General features: G+C 42.8%; 1 protein-coding gene across 1 annotated transcript in view; it reads right to left on the reverse strand.

The window, feature by feature from the left end:
- Window positions 1–20,918, reverse strand: part of LOC145343807 (protein RIC-3-like) — a 66,314-nt gene that overhangs the window by 15,346 nt on the left and 30,050 nt on the right. The window contains exons 2-4 of the mRNA XM_080190174.1: window positions 10,345–10,565; window positions 3,444–3,528; window positions 2,874–2,967 (exon numbers count right to left, since the gene is read on the reverse strand). Of these exons, the coding sequence (XP_080046300.1) occupies window positions 2,874–2,967; window positions 3,444–3,528; window positions 10,345–10,565 (400 nt within the window). The remainder of the gene's footprint in view (window positions 1–2,873; window positions 2,968–3,443; window positions 3,529–10,344; window positions 10,566–20,918) is intronic.

Raw genomic sequence — 20,918 nt, forward strand, 5'->3', positions numbered from 1 at the left:
AGTAACACTTTGAATATCAGACAGTGATGTGTATCTTCTTCATCCCGTATGGAGCCAGTTAGAATGGGAACACATGCAACTGGTTTCTCCCACATGAAATAATCATCTCACATAAAACAGCTTTTAAGGATTTTCCCAGGCAGGTGAAGTGGGTTTGGGAGCGGATGGAGCAGCAGCATTGTAAATAATGGCAATGGATCGGGATCCTGATGTGATCCCACATCATCCAGCTGTTCCTAAGGGTTCACTGGAAATGGAGTGGGGAATGTCCGTGGTCAAGGCTGGAAACCATTGAAGCGCTTAAGGGAATCTAAGGACCAAATCAGTCCTCTTTCCCAATGGCACAGGATTTCCACATTGTAACTGCAACCTGGCAGTTTGGAGAAGGCAAGTGCAGAGCTGGAAGGAATTTCTCAGTGTAAGTAACAAGCTTCAGTCACACTGAGGAGTCCCAGCCATGACCAAGAGAAATGTTATTGGATACGGTCAGAAAATGCTACAGAAGGTGCTGTCACTTGCATGACAGGTGATTTCCAACTGTTGGGAAGGTGTTTCTCCATCTAACGCTTCACCCATCTTCAGCTGCCTTTCCCTGCTGCCAACTTTCAGAGTAAGAAGCCTCACAACACCAAGTTAAAGTCCAACAGGTTTATTTGGAACCACAAGTTTTTGGAGCACTGGTCCTTCATCAGACATGTGATCAAACTCACCTAATGAAGAAGCAGCGCTCCGAAAGCTCGTGATGTTAAATGAACCTGTTGGACTTTAACCTGGTATTGTGAGACTTCTTACTGTGCCCACACCAATCCAATGTTGGCATCTCCACATCAAAACTTTCAGAGTGGCACAGGAGGGGTTTTTGCAGATCAAGCATGTTGACCCCTGCTTATAGCATGGAGCCTGCCACCACTAACTGCTCCACTGACAGCAGGAGTAACACTGGCAACAGCTAGTCCGCTCAGAAGGCAGATGCTGCTCCATAGGCTGGAAGGGAAGGCCACTGAGATCCAGCTAGAAGGTGGAATCCCCGACACAGAGCCTATAAGCACAGCTCTCTCCATGTGTCTGAGCGCCAGTGTCTCGGGAGACTCAGGTCCTCACAGCAGCCCTATTGCAGACATCTGCAGCTTTGTGCAACAAGACCAGGTGAGCACACGTCGTCAGTGGCTGACAAGGTGCCAGTTACTGGAGATCTACTGTGTCTCTGCGTCTCACCAAATTATGTGCTCCTTTCTCCTTTAAAAACAGAAAGCAGGTAACTGTGAGAACCGGGAATGGCTTGTGTGCAGGGGACAATGGGCACCACCTGTAAAGGGCAATAGACCCAGAGTAAGTATATGTTAACTGGTGAAATGGGGATATGAGATTGAAAGTTTTAACTTTATTTACTAGTGTCACAAGTAGGCTTACATTAACACTGCAATGAAGTTACTGTGAAAATCCCCCAGTCGTCACACTCCAGCGCGTGTTCAGGTACGCTGAGGAAGAATTTAGCCTGGCAATGCACCTAATCAGCACGTCATTCAGACTGTGGGAGGAAATCGGAGCACCCAGACGAAACTCATGCAGACACGAGGAGAACATGCAGACTCTGCACTGACAGTGACCCAAGCTAGGAATTGAACCTGGGTTCCTAGAGCTATGAGGCAGCAGTGCTAACCACTGTGTAGGTAGCAGTGCCACGAACAGGTGCTTGGATAGGGAGAAACAAGTGGAGCTGCAAAGTGTGTTGACTTGAGGCAAAATTTTTTCTATGTTCTATTGACCTGATAGAGGTATATAAGGTGTTGAGAGGTATTGATCAAGTGGATTCTCAGAAGCTTTTCCCAAGGCTGAAATGGCTGCCACAAGAGGGCATAGGTTTAGGGTGCTGGAGAGTAGGTACAGAGGAAATGTCAGGGGTAGGTTTTTCACTCAGAGGGTGGTGGGTGTGTGGAATCGGCTGCCGGCAGTAGTGGTGGAGACAGATTCGATAGGGCCTTTTAAGAGACTTCTGGGTGAGTACATGGGACTTAGTAAGATAGAGGATTATAGGTAGTAGGGATATATTCGGTGCAACTTGTGGGCTGAAGGACCTGTTTGTGCTGTAGTTTTTCTACATTCTATGTTCTAAAATGAGCAGGAGCTGGGAAAATCAGAATGTGGGGCCTGGCACACCTGAAAGGTACCACTCACTTTCCCCACCTTGCTGAGTCCTCCTGGCACACTGTCTCCAGACTGGAGGAACCACACTACTACTGTTGACTTCCTCCTGCTTCCTTCATTCATTCCTGCTTGGTTGGCAAGATTTTCCTTTTTCTCCCAGCTCACTGGAGCCCCTCACATCCCTTAGCTGAAGACCTTGGTAAGAGTGAGGACATTTGACCGTGACCTGAAAAATCTAACTGCTGCTAAGCTTTGTGAAAACATGCCCAGGTCCCTTCAAACAGAAATCATTCCTCTAACACAATTGCCTGCCCTTCCTGATTGGTTGAGGAGCTTCTTCGCTCTCTTGCACTGGCAATGAGTAACCAAAAGTCCAGCTAATCCGAAGGTTGGGTTTGCCATCTAGCAAACGTCCCACTGTTACTCCAGAAACTAAAGTGGTACGATTCCAGCCGTGGACTTCTTGGACTATGACAAATCAATCACATTAACAAGTGGGAATGAAGGCATAAAAGAATTGTATTGTGTGGGCTTTATTGACTGGATTTGCTTTATTTCAGACACCCCTTGATTAAGGATTAGGAGCCTAGTATTTCAAAATGTATTTGAAAATCTTGTTAGCAACCACTGTATTTAAGCAAACACACGTTCAGTACTTTAAAATGACAAGCAATATTTGAATTGTTAGGAGAAGACCACTTGAAGCATATTAAATTATTATTTCTTACTTGTCTGATTCACCTCCCATTTTCAATACTAATTTCTCCATGGCCACTTCAGTCTCCTTCAGTTTTTCTTGAAGCTGAACCAGCTCGTAATCAGCTGCAAAACACATATCATGCGAGTCTGTCATTCCTGGCAGATCTGGTTAAACTTGCACTACTCAAAACAGTATAAGTGGGACTCCAAATGGGATATACATGCAGTCTTGCTACTATGCAAAATGTTGCACCTCCATTGATGACTTTGTTCCTAAATAAACCCTGGACACACTGGTATTGGCTGTAGCTTATATTAGATTACATTTGGTACCCTTACCATTTGCTTCTTTGACTAATCCAGGTCTAAAATCAGAATTAAATGTGTATTCTAAAATTGATAAGAGCATCTCTGCTATTAGCGATCTAATGATGGCTGGTTATGCTGAATTTATAGATGAACTATAAACAAAGACGTGTCTTAATGTATGTAACAAATCAAACAGAAAATGTGATCAGTAATTGATTCTGTCCAGCTCATGGTAAGAAATTGTGCCTCAGATTGATTGATGTTGAGAATGTTGAGCAATATATACATACTAATTTTCCGCTTCATGTTCCCAGGTCTGGTGCCTCTACATTTCTTCCTTACTTTAGGACTAAAGGTGCTACCTTTGGATGAAATCTGAAAAATACAAACATTATCAGTTCGTGGAAATGTGGAACTTTAGAATATTAAATGTCCTTTATCCACAAGAATAGAAATGTTTTTGCTCATGCAGTGTCACCATGATGTGACATTGCCTAGCAGCTTTTTGCTTTTCCCTAAGTAACACTCTTCATGGGAGCTTCAGAGAATGTGCAGTCTAGAGGGGACATTTTAGGCCTGAACTTCCAAAGAATGCCAATCAGAGTCGGATTGCCATTCCACTTTCCTACCCAACCTTCTAACTCAGACTGGGTAAGAACTGTGTAGAAATCAAAGCTTGTCTCTGAGCTTAGAATCAAACAGTGCAAAAGAGGCCCTTCAGCACATTGAGTCTGCACCAACACATTAGACACATCTAAACTCCCACCTAGTCCCATCTGCCATCTATCAGAGGGCCCATTGCTCTGAATGTTATGATGTGCCAAATACTCATCCAAGTACTTTTTAAAGGATATGAGGCAACCTGCCTCTACCATCCTTCATGGCAGTACATTCCAGACTATCCCCACCCTCTGTGTAAAGAGGTTTTTCCTCACATCCCCCCAAACCTCCTGCCCCTCAATTTGAACTTATGTCCCCTCATGACTGACCCTTTAACTGAGGGGGACAGCTGCTGCTTATCCACACTGTTCTTGTCCCTCATAATCTTGTACACCTTGATCAGGCTGCCCCTCAGTCTTCTCTGCTCCACAAAAACAACCCAAGCCTATCCAACCTCTCTTCATAACTTAAATACTTGCATTGTTTGAATTATCAGCAGATTCTCCACTATGTATAAACAGTTTTAGTGTAGCCAGTTTACTGTCTCATTCCAATGTTCTTTTGCACTTGTAATTCCTTCTCAGGCTTTTCCCTCTGGAATTCTCTCCATCTCTCTCTTATTCCCAGAAATGTCTCTCTCCTTTCTTGTAATTCTCTCTTTCATGTTCTGCTTTTCTCGCCTGAAACTCGAACTCCAGCCTCTGCAATTTTAGACAAATGTTTGCTTAGGCCACCTGGTTTGTTTTGGATTCCATATCTTCTGCTTGTTCCAGTTCTGGGGTAAGGGAGAAATGTTCACTTGCCATTTCCAGCACCATTTCTTCATGCTTATTTCCTCACATTAATTTGCAACTGGTCAGCTGCTGCTTTGAGCTGTTCAAAGGTCAAGGTTGCTAACTTATGCCAAGTTAAGTTATTCTGTTCGACGAATGATTTCACATTACGGCCAACCATTCTCCTGTTTCATGTTACTATACATGAAGCCTGCTGCTGTACTCCTCTTTTCTTAAGTAAACAATTTCAGCTTTTGAACTTTTGCCTTCTTGCTTCCAATTTATTCTTTTAATGTCAGATTCATTCCATTTACTCCAATTAGTTCAGATTCTGGATGCAGCTCCCAATTCTTTAATGGACATGCAATGAACAGGAATTGAAACCTCAATTCCCTTCCAAAATCAGTATATTTTTGAAAAAGAAGATATGTGTTTCTTAACCCCTAAGTGTATGGTCAATTTGAATAAACATTAGCACGCTTTTGTCAAGTTTAAATAAAGACAATTACTTAGATTTGCTATCGTACTCACTCAGCACTTGCACATAAACTCAAGAAAGATACAGTTCAAGAGAATAGTGTGCTTTTACAGGTCTTAAACAAAAGAACACCTTGTAATTCACTTGTTTGGCTCGTCTTGGCAAAAAGTACTGCGGGTCTAGTGAAGAAGGTCTTTTCATACCTGAGGGGTCGTCTACGTGAATTCAATAGTTGAAGTGATTTATCAGGGTTATTGCAGGATTCCCTTGAACATATGAATTTTCAGCAGATCACAAAGTTAGGTACTCATGGTCCACTTATGAGGTGGTCAGTTTTCTGTACTGGTGGACTTGAAAAGGAACATACTATGAGACCTCATGATACTGCAGTCTCCAGTCTTAAGGCATAGGTGCTGCTGCCTTTGCAGCAACTGCTGTCACTGAAACTGCAGGTAATGCATCGGATTTATTTCCATCGAAGAACCATCGAACCAGAATGAACACAAGTTATTCTTGATCCTGTGGGAATGTCTAAAAGACCTGGGATGACTAGTTACAGTTAGTAAAAAGCAGCTTGAGAATTTAGAACTATTTTCACTAGATCTGAGAAGGTTAAGAAGTCTTATGGTAGGCTGTAATAAGACAACAAGTGATCAATTGTTCCACTATTTGTGAGACAATAATAAGACTGTACAACATTGAGATAAGCAGAAGATAATTAAAAGGGGCTTAGAAGAAGTTTTGTTACTGCTGGGTCCCTAGGACATGCAAAGGAATCCAGAACTTCATTCTTTTTGGTTTAAAAGAGAATGAATTTCTGCTGGACCAAAAATGATGGCTGCTACAAGTCACATGATCACAGGGTTGGCTCTATGTTCAGGGAGATACCATCAGGAGCTTCGTGATCAAACAAATTGTTTTCACAGATGGTGAAATCTCTCACCTCATTACACAGAGTCCTTGCGAGCACAGAACCAGGAAACTCGCACATCAAAACTCATTATCCTGTAGCGCTGTAAAGATGCTCACCTGGGACGTAACAGGTCCATTTCAAAAGGGGACCAAGGGACATCATTTTAATTTCACCCTTGTATTGGAGTAAAAAGGCGGAATCTTCCAGCCGCACTGGTCTAAAAGCCAGAAATTCCTGCCGGACTGTCAATAGGATTTCACATTGTCTGCAACCCCCCTTCTATAATTCCAGTGGTGGGCGGGATGGGAGAATTCCAGCCAGAGGGTCTGCCTAAACAATAGTTTGCTGACACTAAACCCTCAATATGGATGGAAACTCTTTCAACAGCTAAAGACGGGACTATTTTCAGTCCTGAAATCAAAGTCAGTTCCAGACACTGGATAAACATCCTTTTTGAAGTCATTGTGGAAAAAGAAGGGCAAGTGACTTGAACAGCCAGTTTGGTATCTCTGTATGCATTCCAGAATTGAGGAATCCTCAGTCTGCTGTTTCAACATCAACTGAAAGGGCTCTAGCTGCCCAGCTGAACAAGCAGTGGGTACCATTCCTCAACTCTTCCGGGTCTGTCTCTGCTGGAAGGTTTCCTAACATTATTTACAGAACTGAACCAGTGCCTGTGTAACCATTTCATCTATAGTATCCGTGTCAACTGCAAAGTGAACACTCCTGTCTTCAGTCAATCAAACTCAAACTCCTATGTGAAAGAATTCCTCACTGGACTCTGAGCTCTGGCCCTGGAGATCATGTGAACTAATATCCATTTCTGTGGTCCTTGTACTGTTAATATCTATAGTTGTAAAACTCCTCTTTCTTTCCTCCTTACTCCTTTAGCACACTGGGAAATTACAAACACTCCCCCCATCCAGATTTTGAACGTGAAATAAACTAACCTTCTGAATTAATCATAACACAAATTTGCTGTGGGATATTAGTAAATTGGATCACATAGACTGAGGATTTTGGAAAACACATCACTGCAAACTTTAAAAATAATTCAGAACACTTTCTGCTTACAGATGGGTGATGAGAGGAAATCAGTATAGTTTCCCTGTCTCTTGTTTGCAAATAAATCTAGAAATAGGGTGTAATATTATCATAGAATCCCTACAGTGCAGAAGATGGCTATTTGGCCCATCAAGTTTGCACCAACCACAATCCTACCCATGTCCTATCCACACAACCCCATTTACCTTGCTATACCCCCTGACACTAAGGGTCAATTTAACATGGCCAATCAACCTAACCTGCACATCTTTGGACTGTGGGGGGAAACTGGAGCATCCGGAGTAAACACACGCAGCCACAGGGAAATGTGCGAACTCCACACAGACAGTGACCCAAGCTGGGAATCAAACCAGGTCCCTTGTGCTGTGAGGCAGTAGTGCTAACCACTGTGTCACCATGCCGCACCTTATCTACCATAAAACATTACTGAGGGGGCTGGGGTTAGAACCATAGAAAGCCTACAGTGCAGAAAGAGGCCATTCAGCCCATAGTGTCTGTGCCAGCAAAAAAAAAGAAAAGGAAACTTGCTGTTCATTTTAATCCCACTTTCCAGCACCTGGTCAATAGTTGTGCAGATTCCAGCACTTCAGATGCAGATTCAGGTTAGTTAGCTAGATGGCTAGCATATGATTCAGAATAAATGTCAACATTGTGGGTTCTCCCCAGTGCCTCTACTCAACTCTGCACGTTTCCAATGAAGTCTGTCAATGTGTTTGATGCCTTCCCAAATGAACCTTCTCCACTTTGGGCCATACCATGCGCAAAAGAGGTACAATTTTAAACATGGACTGTATTGCGTATAGAATTCCACTCTAACTGAGGTAGACCTGGGATTTGCCTCTTTCATCTTGTCCCTCAGGATGGAAGGCCATGGCAAACCACCTCGGATAAAAACTGATGAGAAAATAGCTCAGGATAAAGAGTCAACAGACAATGAGCCGAGGACCTACCTTTGGGTAGAGCACACGTGAATGGCTTAAACCATTATTGATGTTAATAGATAAAGGCAAAATATTGCGGCAGCTGGAACCTGAAACAAAAACAGGATATGCTGGAAAATCTCAGCGGGTCTGGCAGCATCTGTGGAGAGAGAATAGAGCAAACGTTTTGAGATCATCCCAACTCGAAATGTTGGCTCTATTTTCTCTTCTGAGATGCAGTCAGACCTGCTGCAATTTTGCAGCATTTCCTATTGAAGTTGATAGGTTCTTTAAAAGGGGGTTAAAAGCTTTTATGAAAAAAAATTAAAGAGTATGCAGACGAGTATGGAGGAAAGACACTGGTGTAAACTTGATGAAGACCAGTTTTTCTGTTGTAATCTTTTACAATTCAATGAATAGGCTTAATTCATTGCTACCGTGAAAAGTAAAATCTGATTGACAGCCAATCATTTCAGGTAAGCAGAGCTATCCCTGAAACAGTCAACGGTGTCCTAATATTGTGTTATTTCATCAATGTTGTATAATTTCCTTAAACTATACTATACACTGGCCACAAAGAAATACTGAATCATATCTCAGTGTTGTCCTGTTCACTTCTCAAAGTATTAAATCAAAGGATCACCAAATAGATTAGAAGTGTTATCACTTGCAGCACTCTTCATTTGCACCAATCATAGTTACTGGTCTCAGCTCTAACTTATTTCTACTGTCCCACAAAGGTGAGCGTCTCTGAGGTATTAAATTTAATCAGTGACATTATTTCTTTCAGACACAAAGTACATCACTGAAAACTTAGCTTCAGTCTGCCCGATTATATTTTTTGGAGAACAACAGATGAGTTACATGAGCAAGTCGGCATGGTGGCACAGTGGTTAGCACTGCTGCCTCACAGCGCCCAGGATCTGGGTTCAATTCCAGCCTCTGGTCATGGTCTGTGCAGAGTTTGCACATTCTCCCTGTGTCTGTGTGGGTTTCCTCCATGTGCTCCAGTTTCCTCTCACCATCCAAAGATGTGTGGGTTAGGTGAATTGGCCATATTAGGTTGCCCCTTAGCATCAGGGGGATTGGCAGGATAAATACGAAGGGTTGTGGGTAGGACCTGGGTGGGATTGCTGTCAGCACAGGCTCGATGGGCCAAATGGCCTCCTTCCACACTATAGTGATTCTATATCAGTCTATGGCAGTTGCAGTACAGTACATAATCACAGTTCATCTTCACTGTTCAACTACATTTCACCCAAATGACAAGATTTCTTTTCTCTTTCTCCACACAATTTATACAATTAATATATGAATAAGGCTTATTTTTAACTCGAGGAGAAAATCAGGGGGGTACAAGGATCACGGCACTAACTGAAAAGTCTCAACATGTGAGGGCCAAAAGGTATTAACTATCAGAGCCCATTTGCAGACTCCAATTCTGAATCTGACCCAACGTTGATGGAATTGCATCATTGCTGATGGCTATGAGCCATGATCGGAGAGGATTAGACCGTTGCCTGCACTCATGGAAATAGTCCCAGGAAGTTAAGTACAGAATATTATTCTGTGGTCAACAAGGACACAATTGGGGATGGGGGGAGGGATTTGGGAAGCCCAAGTTTTCCTTCTCAGGCCATAATGCATATTTTCCTTGCTCCTAACCCATCAAGAAACCTTTAAAATATGTTTCTAGGATCACTAACCTGGAGTTAAACCCTTGGTGCCACCAGCTTTTGTTCAAGGTTAAATTGGCATTTGTGTCCCAGTTATGTCACTGGGATACAACATTCTCATTTGAATTAGACCTCTGCTCATCCGAGACAGAGAGCCTTCCTGTGATTGAATTCAGGCAAGTAAAGGTAAACTTGTTAGGAATGTTACCTTCCCATTCCCATGGTGCAGTTTCCCCTGAACAATAGAACAAAGAAAGGAAAGATAAAATTGGCCCTTGGGTTTATGTTCTTGCATTCCAGTATTTACAAAGTTTTATTTTTATTTCAGGTGACCAAAATGTCATCCAGTCCTGTAGCTAAAAAGATATAATTGTCTTTGTACACGGCTGGGAACATCTGACCTTTTGCAGCAGGTTGCCAGATAAACGTGTGCTAAAAACTATGGGTATGATTACACAAGAGTGCAAATCCCACACCCCAAAAAGAGGCTGTTGTAAGCTGCTCCATTTCCCTTCCCTCCCACCCATTTTCTCTTAATAATGTTGCATCTCCTATGTTTAATGTTTGTATCATTTTGTATTATTTTAAAGTCCTGCGCAAGGGAATAGGCAATGTAAGAAATGAGAAAAACCAGAAGTCAGAGACAATTGTTGCTCTGATTGTAACTCGTACCACAAAGCCATCTAGCAAATCATGCCCACAGTACCTTAAAGAGGATGTACAGAATGTACATAAACAATCCAAATCCATACACAGGAATGACCTGGGCCATGACGCTTTTGTTACCGCCTCCACTGTTCCCACCCTTTGCCTTGGTGATTGACTCTGCCTGGTGGGTCCCAGGGAAACGAGGATGTCCTGACCATTGCTGCTTGGGCTGTGAGCCCATTGGGCGTTGTCTCATGGGAGAAAACCGTTCGAGGTTAGCTGCAAAGTAAAGCCAAAAACAGTTAACATAATATTCATATTGCGGATTCTCAACAGCAGATTTTAATTTGTGCAAAGTATGAATTCTGACATTTTCGAATCTTTTATAAAGAACAACCAATCCCCAAATTTGTCTTTAACAGTTGAATCTCTGGTTGCAAATGTTATTGGTTACATTTGAGCGTCAGTTATATGACTTGAAGTGAAATCGCATTGGTTAACTGAAACTTAGGTCGGTGGGGATAGAGGTAGAAATTGATTGCAAGAAGATGTGATTCTTTTTGATTTTGATCTGATATATTATTGTTGCAATTGTTGGGATACGATGAAAAGTTTTGTTTCTTGTCTGCTATGCAGAAAAACATACCATTTATAAAGTACACAGGAGAGAAGGAAAGGAGAGGGTGTAGAATATAGTGTTACAGTCATAGTTAGCGTGTAATGCAAGATCAACTTTACATTTGGTCAGTCCATTCAAAAGTCTGATGAAGCAGGAAAGAAGCTGTTCTTGAGTCAGTTGGTACATGATCTCAGACTTCTGAATCTTTTTCCTGATGGAAGAAGGTGAAGAGATTATGTCTAGGGTATATGGGGTTCTTGGTTATTCATTGGTAAAATGCAGCAATATCAGTGAGGTGGGTGGTGATTCTTCTGCGGAATGCATGTCCTGCTTTTGTAGGATTGTAATGGGTCAGAATCAAGATATACAGCAGAGATGTGAGAATTGAGAACAATATTTTGGCAGTTGATACTGATTATGAAAGATCCGTGATAAATATAGATGCTTACAATTAAATAACACCGATGACAGATCTATAAAAAGCCCCAGTTCAATGACATCTGGAGCACTGTGCGCAGCTATAGGCACCACAACTTGTGAAAGATATATTGGCATTGGGATAAGTGCGGAGTAGATTTACCAGAATGACACTGGGGGAAAAATTCCACCCATAGCCTCCAATAGCCTCACCAGGTGCCTTGGAGGCAAGTGAAGCCCCCGGGTGGTCGGGGGCATGGCTGAGCAGTGCCCATCAGGCATGCCCACCTGGCAGTGCCCATCTGGCAACCCCAGCAGTGGCCACCAGGCACTCTAGTGGCCACCAAACACTTTGGTAGTGGCCACTGGAGACCCTGGCAGTGCCAGTTAATATAAAAGGGAATATACAAGTCTTTCATAGACACATAAATAGTAAAATCTACACATAGAGGCAGTTTTCTTTGCATCTGCCTTTACCAAGGAAGAGGATTCCGTAAATTTATAGTGAAAGATAAGGTTGCTGAGATACTGGATGGGCTGAAAGTTGATAAAAGAGAAGATGTAAGAAAGGCCGGCTCTGCATAAAATGAGTAAGTTAGGACCTATTGACCTTGGGATCTGATTTGCCCTGTAGTAATATTAGCCGAGATCATAACAACACAGGTTGAGTGTATTGGCACAAGGCTGATGTAAGTTATATATAGTGATAGTTTTGAATTGGGTAATGATTCCTCTGAGAAGAATATTAATTATAGGGTGTGTGTTACTGGCAATGGACACTATTTATGCAGTTGAGTTGAGAAAATACATAGCAAATTCCAAATCTTTTGATTCTTGATTCGACGCATCCTCGGTCCAATTATCTTAAGACTGCCAATATTGTTAAAAAAATTGTACCAGTCCTAAATTAAAGACCAAAATCCCTTCAGTGTTTTGAAAACCTTAGTGGAAGCTGTTTATTAACGCGCATCGTTTACTGGCCAGGTTTATACTGTCAAGAAGGATTATAAGTCATTTGAAACTAATTTAGGAATGTAATTTGAAAAAAGATATCAAATGAAAAAATGCGAAGGGGTGAAATAAAGCGGGAGGCAAAAGGTCACAGAAATATTTCAGAGAAGGTATGATGGAATAAGATATAATCATCTTGACTATTCAAATGTCTTTCTATTCATGGAATTATGGGAATTTACATAAGCTAGGTATGTCAACTTACAGCTATTCAATCTCATTGATGACATAATCTACAATATAAAACATCATAAATTAGAAAGAATATAGAGAATGTTTTAATTTGATTATTTATGATATGAGATGTACCCCAGGATACTGTGGGAGGCGAGGGAAGTGATTGCAGAGCCCCTGGCGATGATCTTTGCGTCGTCAATGGAGACGGGAGAGGTTCCGGAAGATTGGAGGATTGCGGATGTAGTTCCTATTTTCAAGAAAGGGAACAGAGATAGCCCGGGAAATTACCGACTGGTGAGTCTGACCTCAGTCGTTGGTAAGCTGATGGAGAGGCTACTGAGGGACAAGATTTACGAGCATTTGGAGAGGTTTGACATGATCAGGAATAGTCAGCATGGATTTGTCAAGGGCAGGTCGTGCCTTACGAGCCTAGTTGAGTTCTTCGATAAAGTGACTGAACACATTGACGAAGGAAGTGCAGTGGACGTGGTGTACATGGACTTCAGCAAGGCGTTTGATAAGGTCCCCCATGCAAGACTTCTTGAGAAGGTGAGAGGGCATGGGATCCAAGGGCCTTTGGCCTTGTGGATCCAGAACTGACTTGCCTGCAGAAGGCAGAGAGTGGTTGTGGATGGGTCTTTTTCGACATGGAGGTCAGTCACTAGTGGAGTGCCCCAGGGATCTGTTCTAGGACCCTTGCTGTTTGTCATTTTCATAAATGACCTGGATGAGGAAGTGGAGGGATGGGTAAGTAAGTTCGTTGATGACACGAAGGTCGGTGGTGTTGTGGATGGTCTGGAAGGATGTCAAAAGTTGCAGCAGGACATAAATAGGGTGCAGGACTGGGCGGAGAAGTGGCAGATGGACTTCAACGCGGATAAATGTGTAGTCGTCCATTTTGGCAGAACCAACGGGATGAACGAGTACACTATCAAGGGCAGGAGTCTTAGAAGTGTTGAAGAGCAGAAGGATCTTGGGGTCCGGGTCCACAGGACTCTTAAATCGGCCTCGCAGGTGGAGGATGTGGTCAAGAAGGCGTATGGTGTACTGGCCTTCATTAATCGAGGGATTGAGTTTAGGAATCGGGAGGTAATGCTGCAACTTTATAAGACCCTAGTCAGGCCTCATTTGGAGTACTGTGCGCAGTTCTGGTCGCCTCACTATAGGAAAGACGTAGAAGCTATTGAAAGGGTACAGAGGAGATTTACAAGGATGTTGCCTGGACTGGGAGGCATGCCTTATGAAGTTAGGTTGAGGGAGCTGGGAGTCTTCTCCCTGGAGAGACGAAGGTTGAGAGGCGACCTGATAGAAGTTTATAAAATGTTGAGAGGAATAGATAGGGTGGATTCTCAGAGGCTATTTCCCCGGGTTGAAGTGGTTGCTACGAGAGGACACAGATTTAAGGTGAGGGGAGGAAAGTACAGAAGTGATGTTAGGGGTAAGTTTTTCACTCAGAGGGTGGTGAGTGAATGGAATCGGCTGCCGTCAGTGGTGGTGGAGGCGAACTCGCTGGGGTCTTTTAAAAGACTTCTGGATGAGTATATGGGGTTTAATGGGATTGGGGGTTATAGATAGGTCTATAGAATGGTAGGTGTTGATGTGATCGGCGCAACTCGTGGGCCAAAGGGCCTGTTTGTGCTGTAGTGTTCTATGTTCTATGAGATAGTATAATAAGCAAGTTTTTAAAATTCATTCATGGGATGTAGGCAAAGCCAGCATCTATTCTCCATGACTAATTGAGCTTGAGAGTCTCAATGTGTCTGTGTATTCAGATGTTACTGTAGTATGTAACTATAAAGCAGCATGGGTTAATTGTTAATGATAGCAATAAAGATCGCAATTTTAGCAGCGCCGAATCCAATGTCACAACCCAGACTTTTTTTGATTGTCTCTTTGAATCCTTTGTGATTGATTAGATAAAGTGACCTATTTTGTCGGAATGCCACCAATGAGTTTTTTTTTAAAGAGAGTTCCGCCTGAAGAACTGCCCTCTTCACTTCAAAAAAATAGCTTCAATCAATTTTACTTTAACATCTTCCATTACTGCAATAAACTGTTTTGTCAAGGGTGCATAAGAGAATAAATTATTTGCGCCATAAGTAAATGTCGAGATCTGCAATCTGGACAAATCATCAATACCAGAGTCGTTTAATTATCTCTTACTTAAGAGGCTGACTGCTTGAATGTTCTCTAAGCTGTTAACCGAGAGCAGCAGATTGGGAGTCAGGATACTTTGATGATATTACAATGCTGGCTTTGAAAATATGGCTCTCTGACATTACCTAACTGAAGTCTGCAAAATCATGGAGCTGATTAGCAAAGTAGTTCCAGAAAGGATCACTAATAGTAATTCACCCTTGGCATTGCTCACAATAAGTTAGACCTGCAATGTTTTATAAGGACAAGAGTGATTTATTGTATAATGCACAATGAATTATTCAGCTGCTAAGTAGGATCTATGTTAACCTACCCTGAAGCTTTAAGACCAATATAGTCTAATTGCTGTAATAGGCACACCGTGAGGCCCAGCTAATTGTTTACTTTCTTTTTCAATCTGTTTTTTTTGATATGCTATTTGTTTACTCGTGGGTTCTCGATGTGCGTGTTTGTAATTTGCAGGTATTTTATCAGTTGCAAGTCTAACAAAGACTTCAGTTGTGATGATATATCATGAACGTCATTTAATTCCACCTCTGCACCCTCACCCAACTCCATCTCATTCCTATGTGACTATGGCAAAGGTAAACTTTCTCTCCTCGTTCTTCTAGGCTTTGTGGAGTTTGACATGGCTCATCACACTATCTTCCTTCAATGCTTCTCCACTGTCATCCAGCTGGGTAGGACAGTTTTTATCTGGTTCCATTCTTACCTTGCACCTGTGCAAGGATATTTTGGCCCTGGAGGGAGTGCAGAGGAGGTTTACTAGGCTGATACCGGAGTTGAGGGGGTTGAGCTATGAGGAGAGGCTGAATAAACTAGGCTTGTACTCGCTAGAGTTTAGAAGAATGAGGGGAGATCTCATTGAGACGTATAAGATGATGAATGGGATGGATAGGATAGAGGTGGAGAGACTCTTCCCGCTCAAAAAAGACAGTAGGACTAGGGGGCACAGCCTCAAGATAAAGGAGAGGCGGTTTAGAATGGAGTTGAGGAGGAACTTCTTCACTCAAAGGGTGGTGAATCTCTGGAATTCTCTGCCCGTTGAAGTGGTGGAGGCTGCCTCGCTAAATATTTTTAAGAAGCGGGTTGATGGGTTTTTGATAAGAGAGGGGATTAAGGGTTATGGGGAGAGGGCGGGAAAGTGGAACTGAGCCACAACAGATCAGCCATGATCTTATTGAATGGCGGGGCAGGCTCGAAGGGCTAGATGGCCTACTCCTGCTCCTATTTCTTATGTTCTTATGTTACCAATCTAATTATAGCCAGAGTATTTATTTGTAATAGTTTTTTTCCCTGCTTCCACACCATTACCTTTGGTTTCCCCCAAGGATTCATCCCTGGCTCCTTATTTCTCAGCCCCCTCCTGTTTCTCATCTACGTGCAGCACGGTGCCTCACAGTGCCAGGGATCTGGGTTCGATTCCCAGTTTGGATCACTGTCTGTGTGGAGTTTGCACATTGTCCCCCTGTCTGCATGGGTTTTCTCTGGGTTTCTCCCACAGTCCAAACATGTGCGGGTTAGGTGGATTGGCTATGCTAAGTTGCCCCTGAGTATCTGGGAACTAGCTAGTGTAAATGCATGGGGTTATGAGGATAGGGCCTGGGTGGGATTGTGGTCAGTGCCGACTCAATGGGCCGAATGGCCTCTTTCTGCACTGTAGGATTCTATGAATATCATCCAAGGCACAGCATATGTTTTCATATGTATGCTGTCAACCTCTACCTCACTACCATCTTTCCTGACTCCTCCACTGTTGCTAAAGTATCAGACTGCTCATCCAACATGCAGTATTGTATAAGCAGACATTTCCTCAATTAAACTCTAGGAAGACTGAAGCCACTGGCTTGAATCTTCTGTGGAATGGCAATTGGAATTGAATTGCCACTCTGCTCTCAGTTACTTATCTGGAAATAGGTGTTGGGTGGGGCAGTGCATCTTTGGGGTTCCCCCAGGTATGATGCCCTGCAGCTCAGAAGTTGTGAGCCATTGCTCCCATTCCGTAGCTACTACCTTCAGGAGTGGGTGGCATGGTGACACAGTGGTTAGCACTGCTACCTCATAGCACCAGGGACCCGGTTCGATTCCTGGCTTAGGTCACTGTTTGCGCAGAATCTGCACATTCTCCCCGTGTCTGCATGGGTTTCCTTGGGATGTTCTGGTTTCTTCCCACAATCCAAAAGATGTGCTGGTTAGGTGCATTGGCCATGCTAAATTCTCCTTCAGTGCACCCAAACAGGTTCCAGAGTATGGCAACTGGGGCATTTTCACTGTAACTTCATTGCAGTGTTAACGTCAGCCTACTCGTGATACTAATAAATAAACGTTAACTTGTAAAAATCTACAGGGAGTTGTATGGCAGGTGCTGGAGGACTTTTTGCCTGCTCCAAATCTTGTATGTATGTCAATTGCTTTCGGTAGTGAGTGCATTAGTAGCCATTCCCCTTGGAAAACAACACGACTTGGAGAATGAACAGAAGACATGCAGAATAGGACAAGCTGTTAGAAGAGGGAGGAAAAGGAACAGAAAGAAGCATTCCCAAGAGAAGATGACAAGAGGAGCAACTCTCCTCACTGGACCTCAATGAGGAACATTATGTGAGATGTCTATGCTTCACCGAAATATGCTGCTAGCTACAGTCAGAAAGACTGGAGAAAGACCACATTACCAGATGTTGACTGTGAACATTTATACACCTGACTCCTTCAAGCTGGATGTGCTTGCGATATTTGCAACATCCCACGTTTTGCAGTCTGCTGTTGCATAAGGAAAGTCACTGAGGCTCTATGTTCAAAGAAAGCTAACTAGATTTCACTCTCCCTTGCCAGAGACTAAGGCAGAGTAAGCATGTAGCTTTGCTTGGAATGCAACCTCCCATAGTGCCATTGACTGTATATGTATTTCTTTCTGTGCATATATTTGGAGTGGAAAAAGATAAATTGCTGCTGCAGAGAAGTAGCACAGAAATGACAGGTCAATAGTTACAGCACAGAAGGAGGCCATTCTAATCAACCCTGCTCTATACCAGAACTGAAAGAGATTCTGTTCCTTCAACAGCCAGCTGGTGTGTATACATAGGCAGTAAATGATGTAGGTCAATGGCTGATATTTTGGTAGTAGTTCGGATGCCTTCAATCTGCAGAAGTCTGCTGTTCCAGTTATCATTGAGCCACAACAGAAAATCAAAGAATGATTGCTGGGTGACAAGGGCTATGTATTGATGACATGGCTTATAACAGTATATGTGCTGTGCATACAATGAAAAGCATGAAATGTGATCGAGCACATCAATGGCATGCTGAAACTCTTCTGCTGCCTGGGCTGCTCTGGAAGAGCATTGCAGTAAGTGCAATCCCAATTCCCCATTTACCAACAGTTCCATACTTACAGTGCCAGGGTATGGGGCAAGGGTCATACAGGGTTACACATGGGTTTTGTGGCATGGGATGAGGAATGATTTGATTTATTATTGTCACATTTATTAACATATAGTGAAAAGTATTGTTTCTTGTGCGCTATACAGACAAAGCATACTGTTCATAGAGAAGGAAATGAGACAGTGCAGAATGTGGTTTGCTGTCATAGCTAGGGTGTAGAGAAAGATCAACTTAATGCAAGGTAAGTCCATTCAAAAGACAGACAGCAGCAGGGAAGAAGCTGTCCTGGTACATGACCTCAGACTTTTGTATCTTTTCTCCCAATGGAAGAAGGTGGAAGAGAGAATATCCTGGGTGCGTTGAGGTCCTTAATTATGCTGGCTGCTTTGTCAAGGCAATGGGAAGTGTAAACAGAGTCAATGGACGGGAGGCTGGTTCGCGTGATGGATTGGGCTACATTCATGACCTTTTGTAGTTTCTTGCAGTCTTGGCCGAGCAGGAACCATATCAAGCTGTGATACAGCCAGAAAGAATGCTTTCTATGGTGCATCTGTAAAAGTTGGTGAGAGTCGTAGCTGACATGCCAAATTTCTTTAGTCTTCTGAGAAAGTAGAGGCGTTGATGGGCTTTCTTAACTATAGTGTGGGCATGGGGGAGCTAAGACACGTTGTTGGTGATCTGGACACCTAAAAACTTGAAGTCTACTTCATCCTCGCTGATGTAGACAGGGATATGTTCCACTACGCTTCCTGAAGTCAATGACAATCTCCTTCGTTTTGAGGACTTTGAGGGAGAGATTATTGTTGTCACACCAGTTCACCAGATTCTCTATCTCATTCCTGTACTCGGTCTCAGCGTTGTTTGAGATCTGACCCACTATGGTAGTATTGTCAGCAAACTTGAAAATCAAATTGGAGGGGAATTTGGCCACACAGTTATAGGTGTATAAGGAGTATAGTAGGGGGCTGAGAAGACAGTCTTGTGGGGTACCAGTGTTAAGGATGATTGTGGAGAAGGTGTTGTTGCCTTTCCTCACTGATTGTGCATTAGGAAGTTCAGGATCAAGTTGCAGAGGGAGGAGCCAAGGCCCAGAACACAGAGTTTGGAGATTAGTTTCATATGAGTAATGATGAGGTAACTTGCAGAAAAACACTGATCCATGTGTACAATGAAATTCCTGCTGCATTGAGAAGTCTGTCTGAAAGCTCACAGTCAATCTCGAGGAGAATGGAGCAGCTAGGCACAGGACTTCCATGCAGAGCTGGAAACTCATTTTTTCCAACCAAAGAAGCAATGCCAACTCCATTCCTAAACTTTGACCCTCACAGCGTCTGATGACTAATATTACAGCTTCCATTGAAGCACAAACAACAGTCACCCAACTTCTGAGTGCTCCAGTGGAAGCTCAGACTGTTGTTAAGCAAGTTCGGACTGTTGTCATCATGGCTTTGGATATAATCTGCAAAGGGATTTGCAGGTTGTAACAGATTATGTACAATCTATCCTCCAACAGATTATTAGGATTGCTGAGACACTGCCAAGGGAGAGTGACAGTAACTCCATAGAGCACACACTTACCAACCTCTGTCAGGAAGACAATAATTTATTTCCTACCCTTGCCATTTCACCGGTGCCCTTGCTGTTGTCTGTCAGCCAGGTAACCCAGACTACTGTCGCCCATGCTGAGATAGTGCCGTCTGCAGTCAGACCTTCTAGACCCAGAGCTGTTGCGATCATTCTCTAAGACCATTTCTCCACTGAAAGTGATCAGTCTTTCGCCAGCCATGCTGTTGCCTCTTGGGTAGTACTACATCAGAACATGATGTCAGGCAAAGACAAATGAAAAACAATCTTTACTCAGGAAATGAACAAGGATAATTAGGTGGTACAAAAACGGAAACTGCTAGAGAAACTCAGCAGGTCTGGTGGCATCTGTGGAGAGAGAATAGAGCCAACATTTCGAGTCAGGATGATTCAGACTCAAAACGTTGGCTCTATTCTCTTTCCACAGATGCTGTCAGACATGCTGAGATTTTCTAACATGTTCTGTTTTTGTTTCAGATTCCAGCATCCACAGTGTTTTGCCTGTAATTAATTGATGGTTGGTTTAATATCCAAATTTGGTTTGGAATATTGCCTTCACAATGGTTTTTATTTTTGCCTTGTGGCCACACAGATACAGCAATGGTCAAAGAAGGATATATTGGTCTTGAAGCTGGATTAATGGATTTATCAGAACACTACCTGGTCTTCAAGGGTTAAATTATGAGGAGAGATTAAAAGGGTTGTATTCCCTAGTATTTAAAAGGGGTGATGTGATTGAAATTTGAAATAAGAGAGTAAAGAGATATAAACTATTTTCGCTGGTTGGGTAGTTTGAGACTAGGAAGAACAAACACTCGAGCCAAACCTTTCAGGAGTGAAATTGGTAAAAGCTATAAGCTAGAACCTCTCCTCAGCCAACAGCAATTGATGTTAGATCAGTTGTTAACTTTAAATCTGAGATCAATGCATGTTTCTTAACCAAGGTATTAAGAGGTATGTGGCAAAGGGTGGGGTATGCAGTTAGATTGTGTATCAGGTATGGTTTCATTGTATTCTAGAACAAGTGGCAAAATGATCTATTCCTGTTCCTGTGTTTCTATGAATGAGCACAGGTAAATCGGACATTGTGATCCCAGTTCCTATTCTCCATTTTAGCCCCCAACACTTCCAGTGGCGAGGGGGTCAAAAACAAGAGAACATAGACATAAGGTTCAATGTGAGAAATTTAGGGAAGAGAAAAGGACATTTTTCCATTTGTAGGGCACTGGAATGCATTATTTCATACTTGACTCTCTCTAATGAATTTTCTGACCCTGCCAAAGCACGAG

The sequence above is a fragment of the Carcharhinus amblyrhynchos genome, chromosome 6 (assembly GCF_965287045.1).
Source record: "Carcharhinus amblyrhynchos chromosome 6, sCarAmb.v2.hapA, whole genome shotgun sequence".
Lineage (NCBI taxonomy): Eukaryota > Metazoa > Chordata > Chondrichthyes > Carcharhiniformes > Carcharhinidae > Carcharhinus > Carcharhinus amblyrhynchos.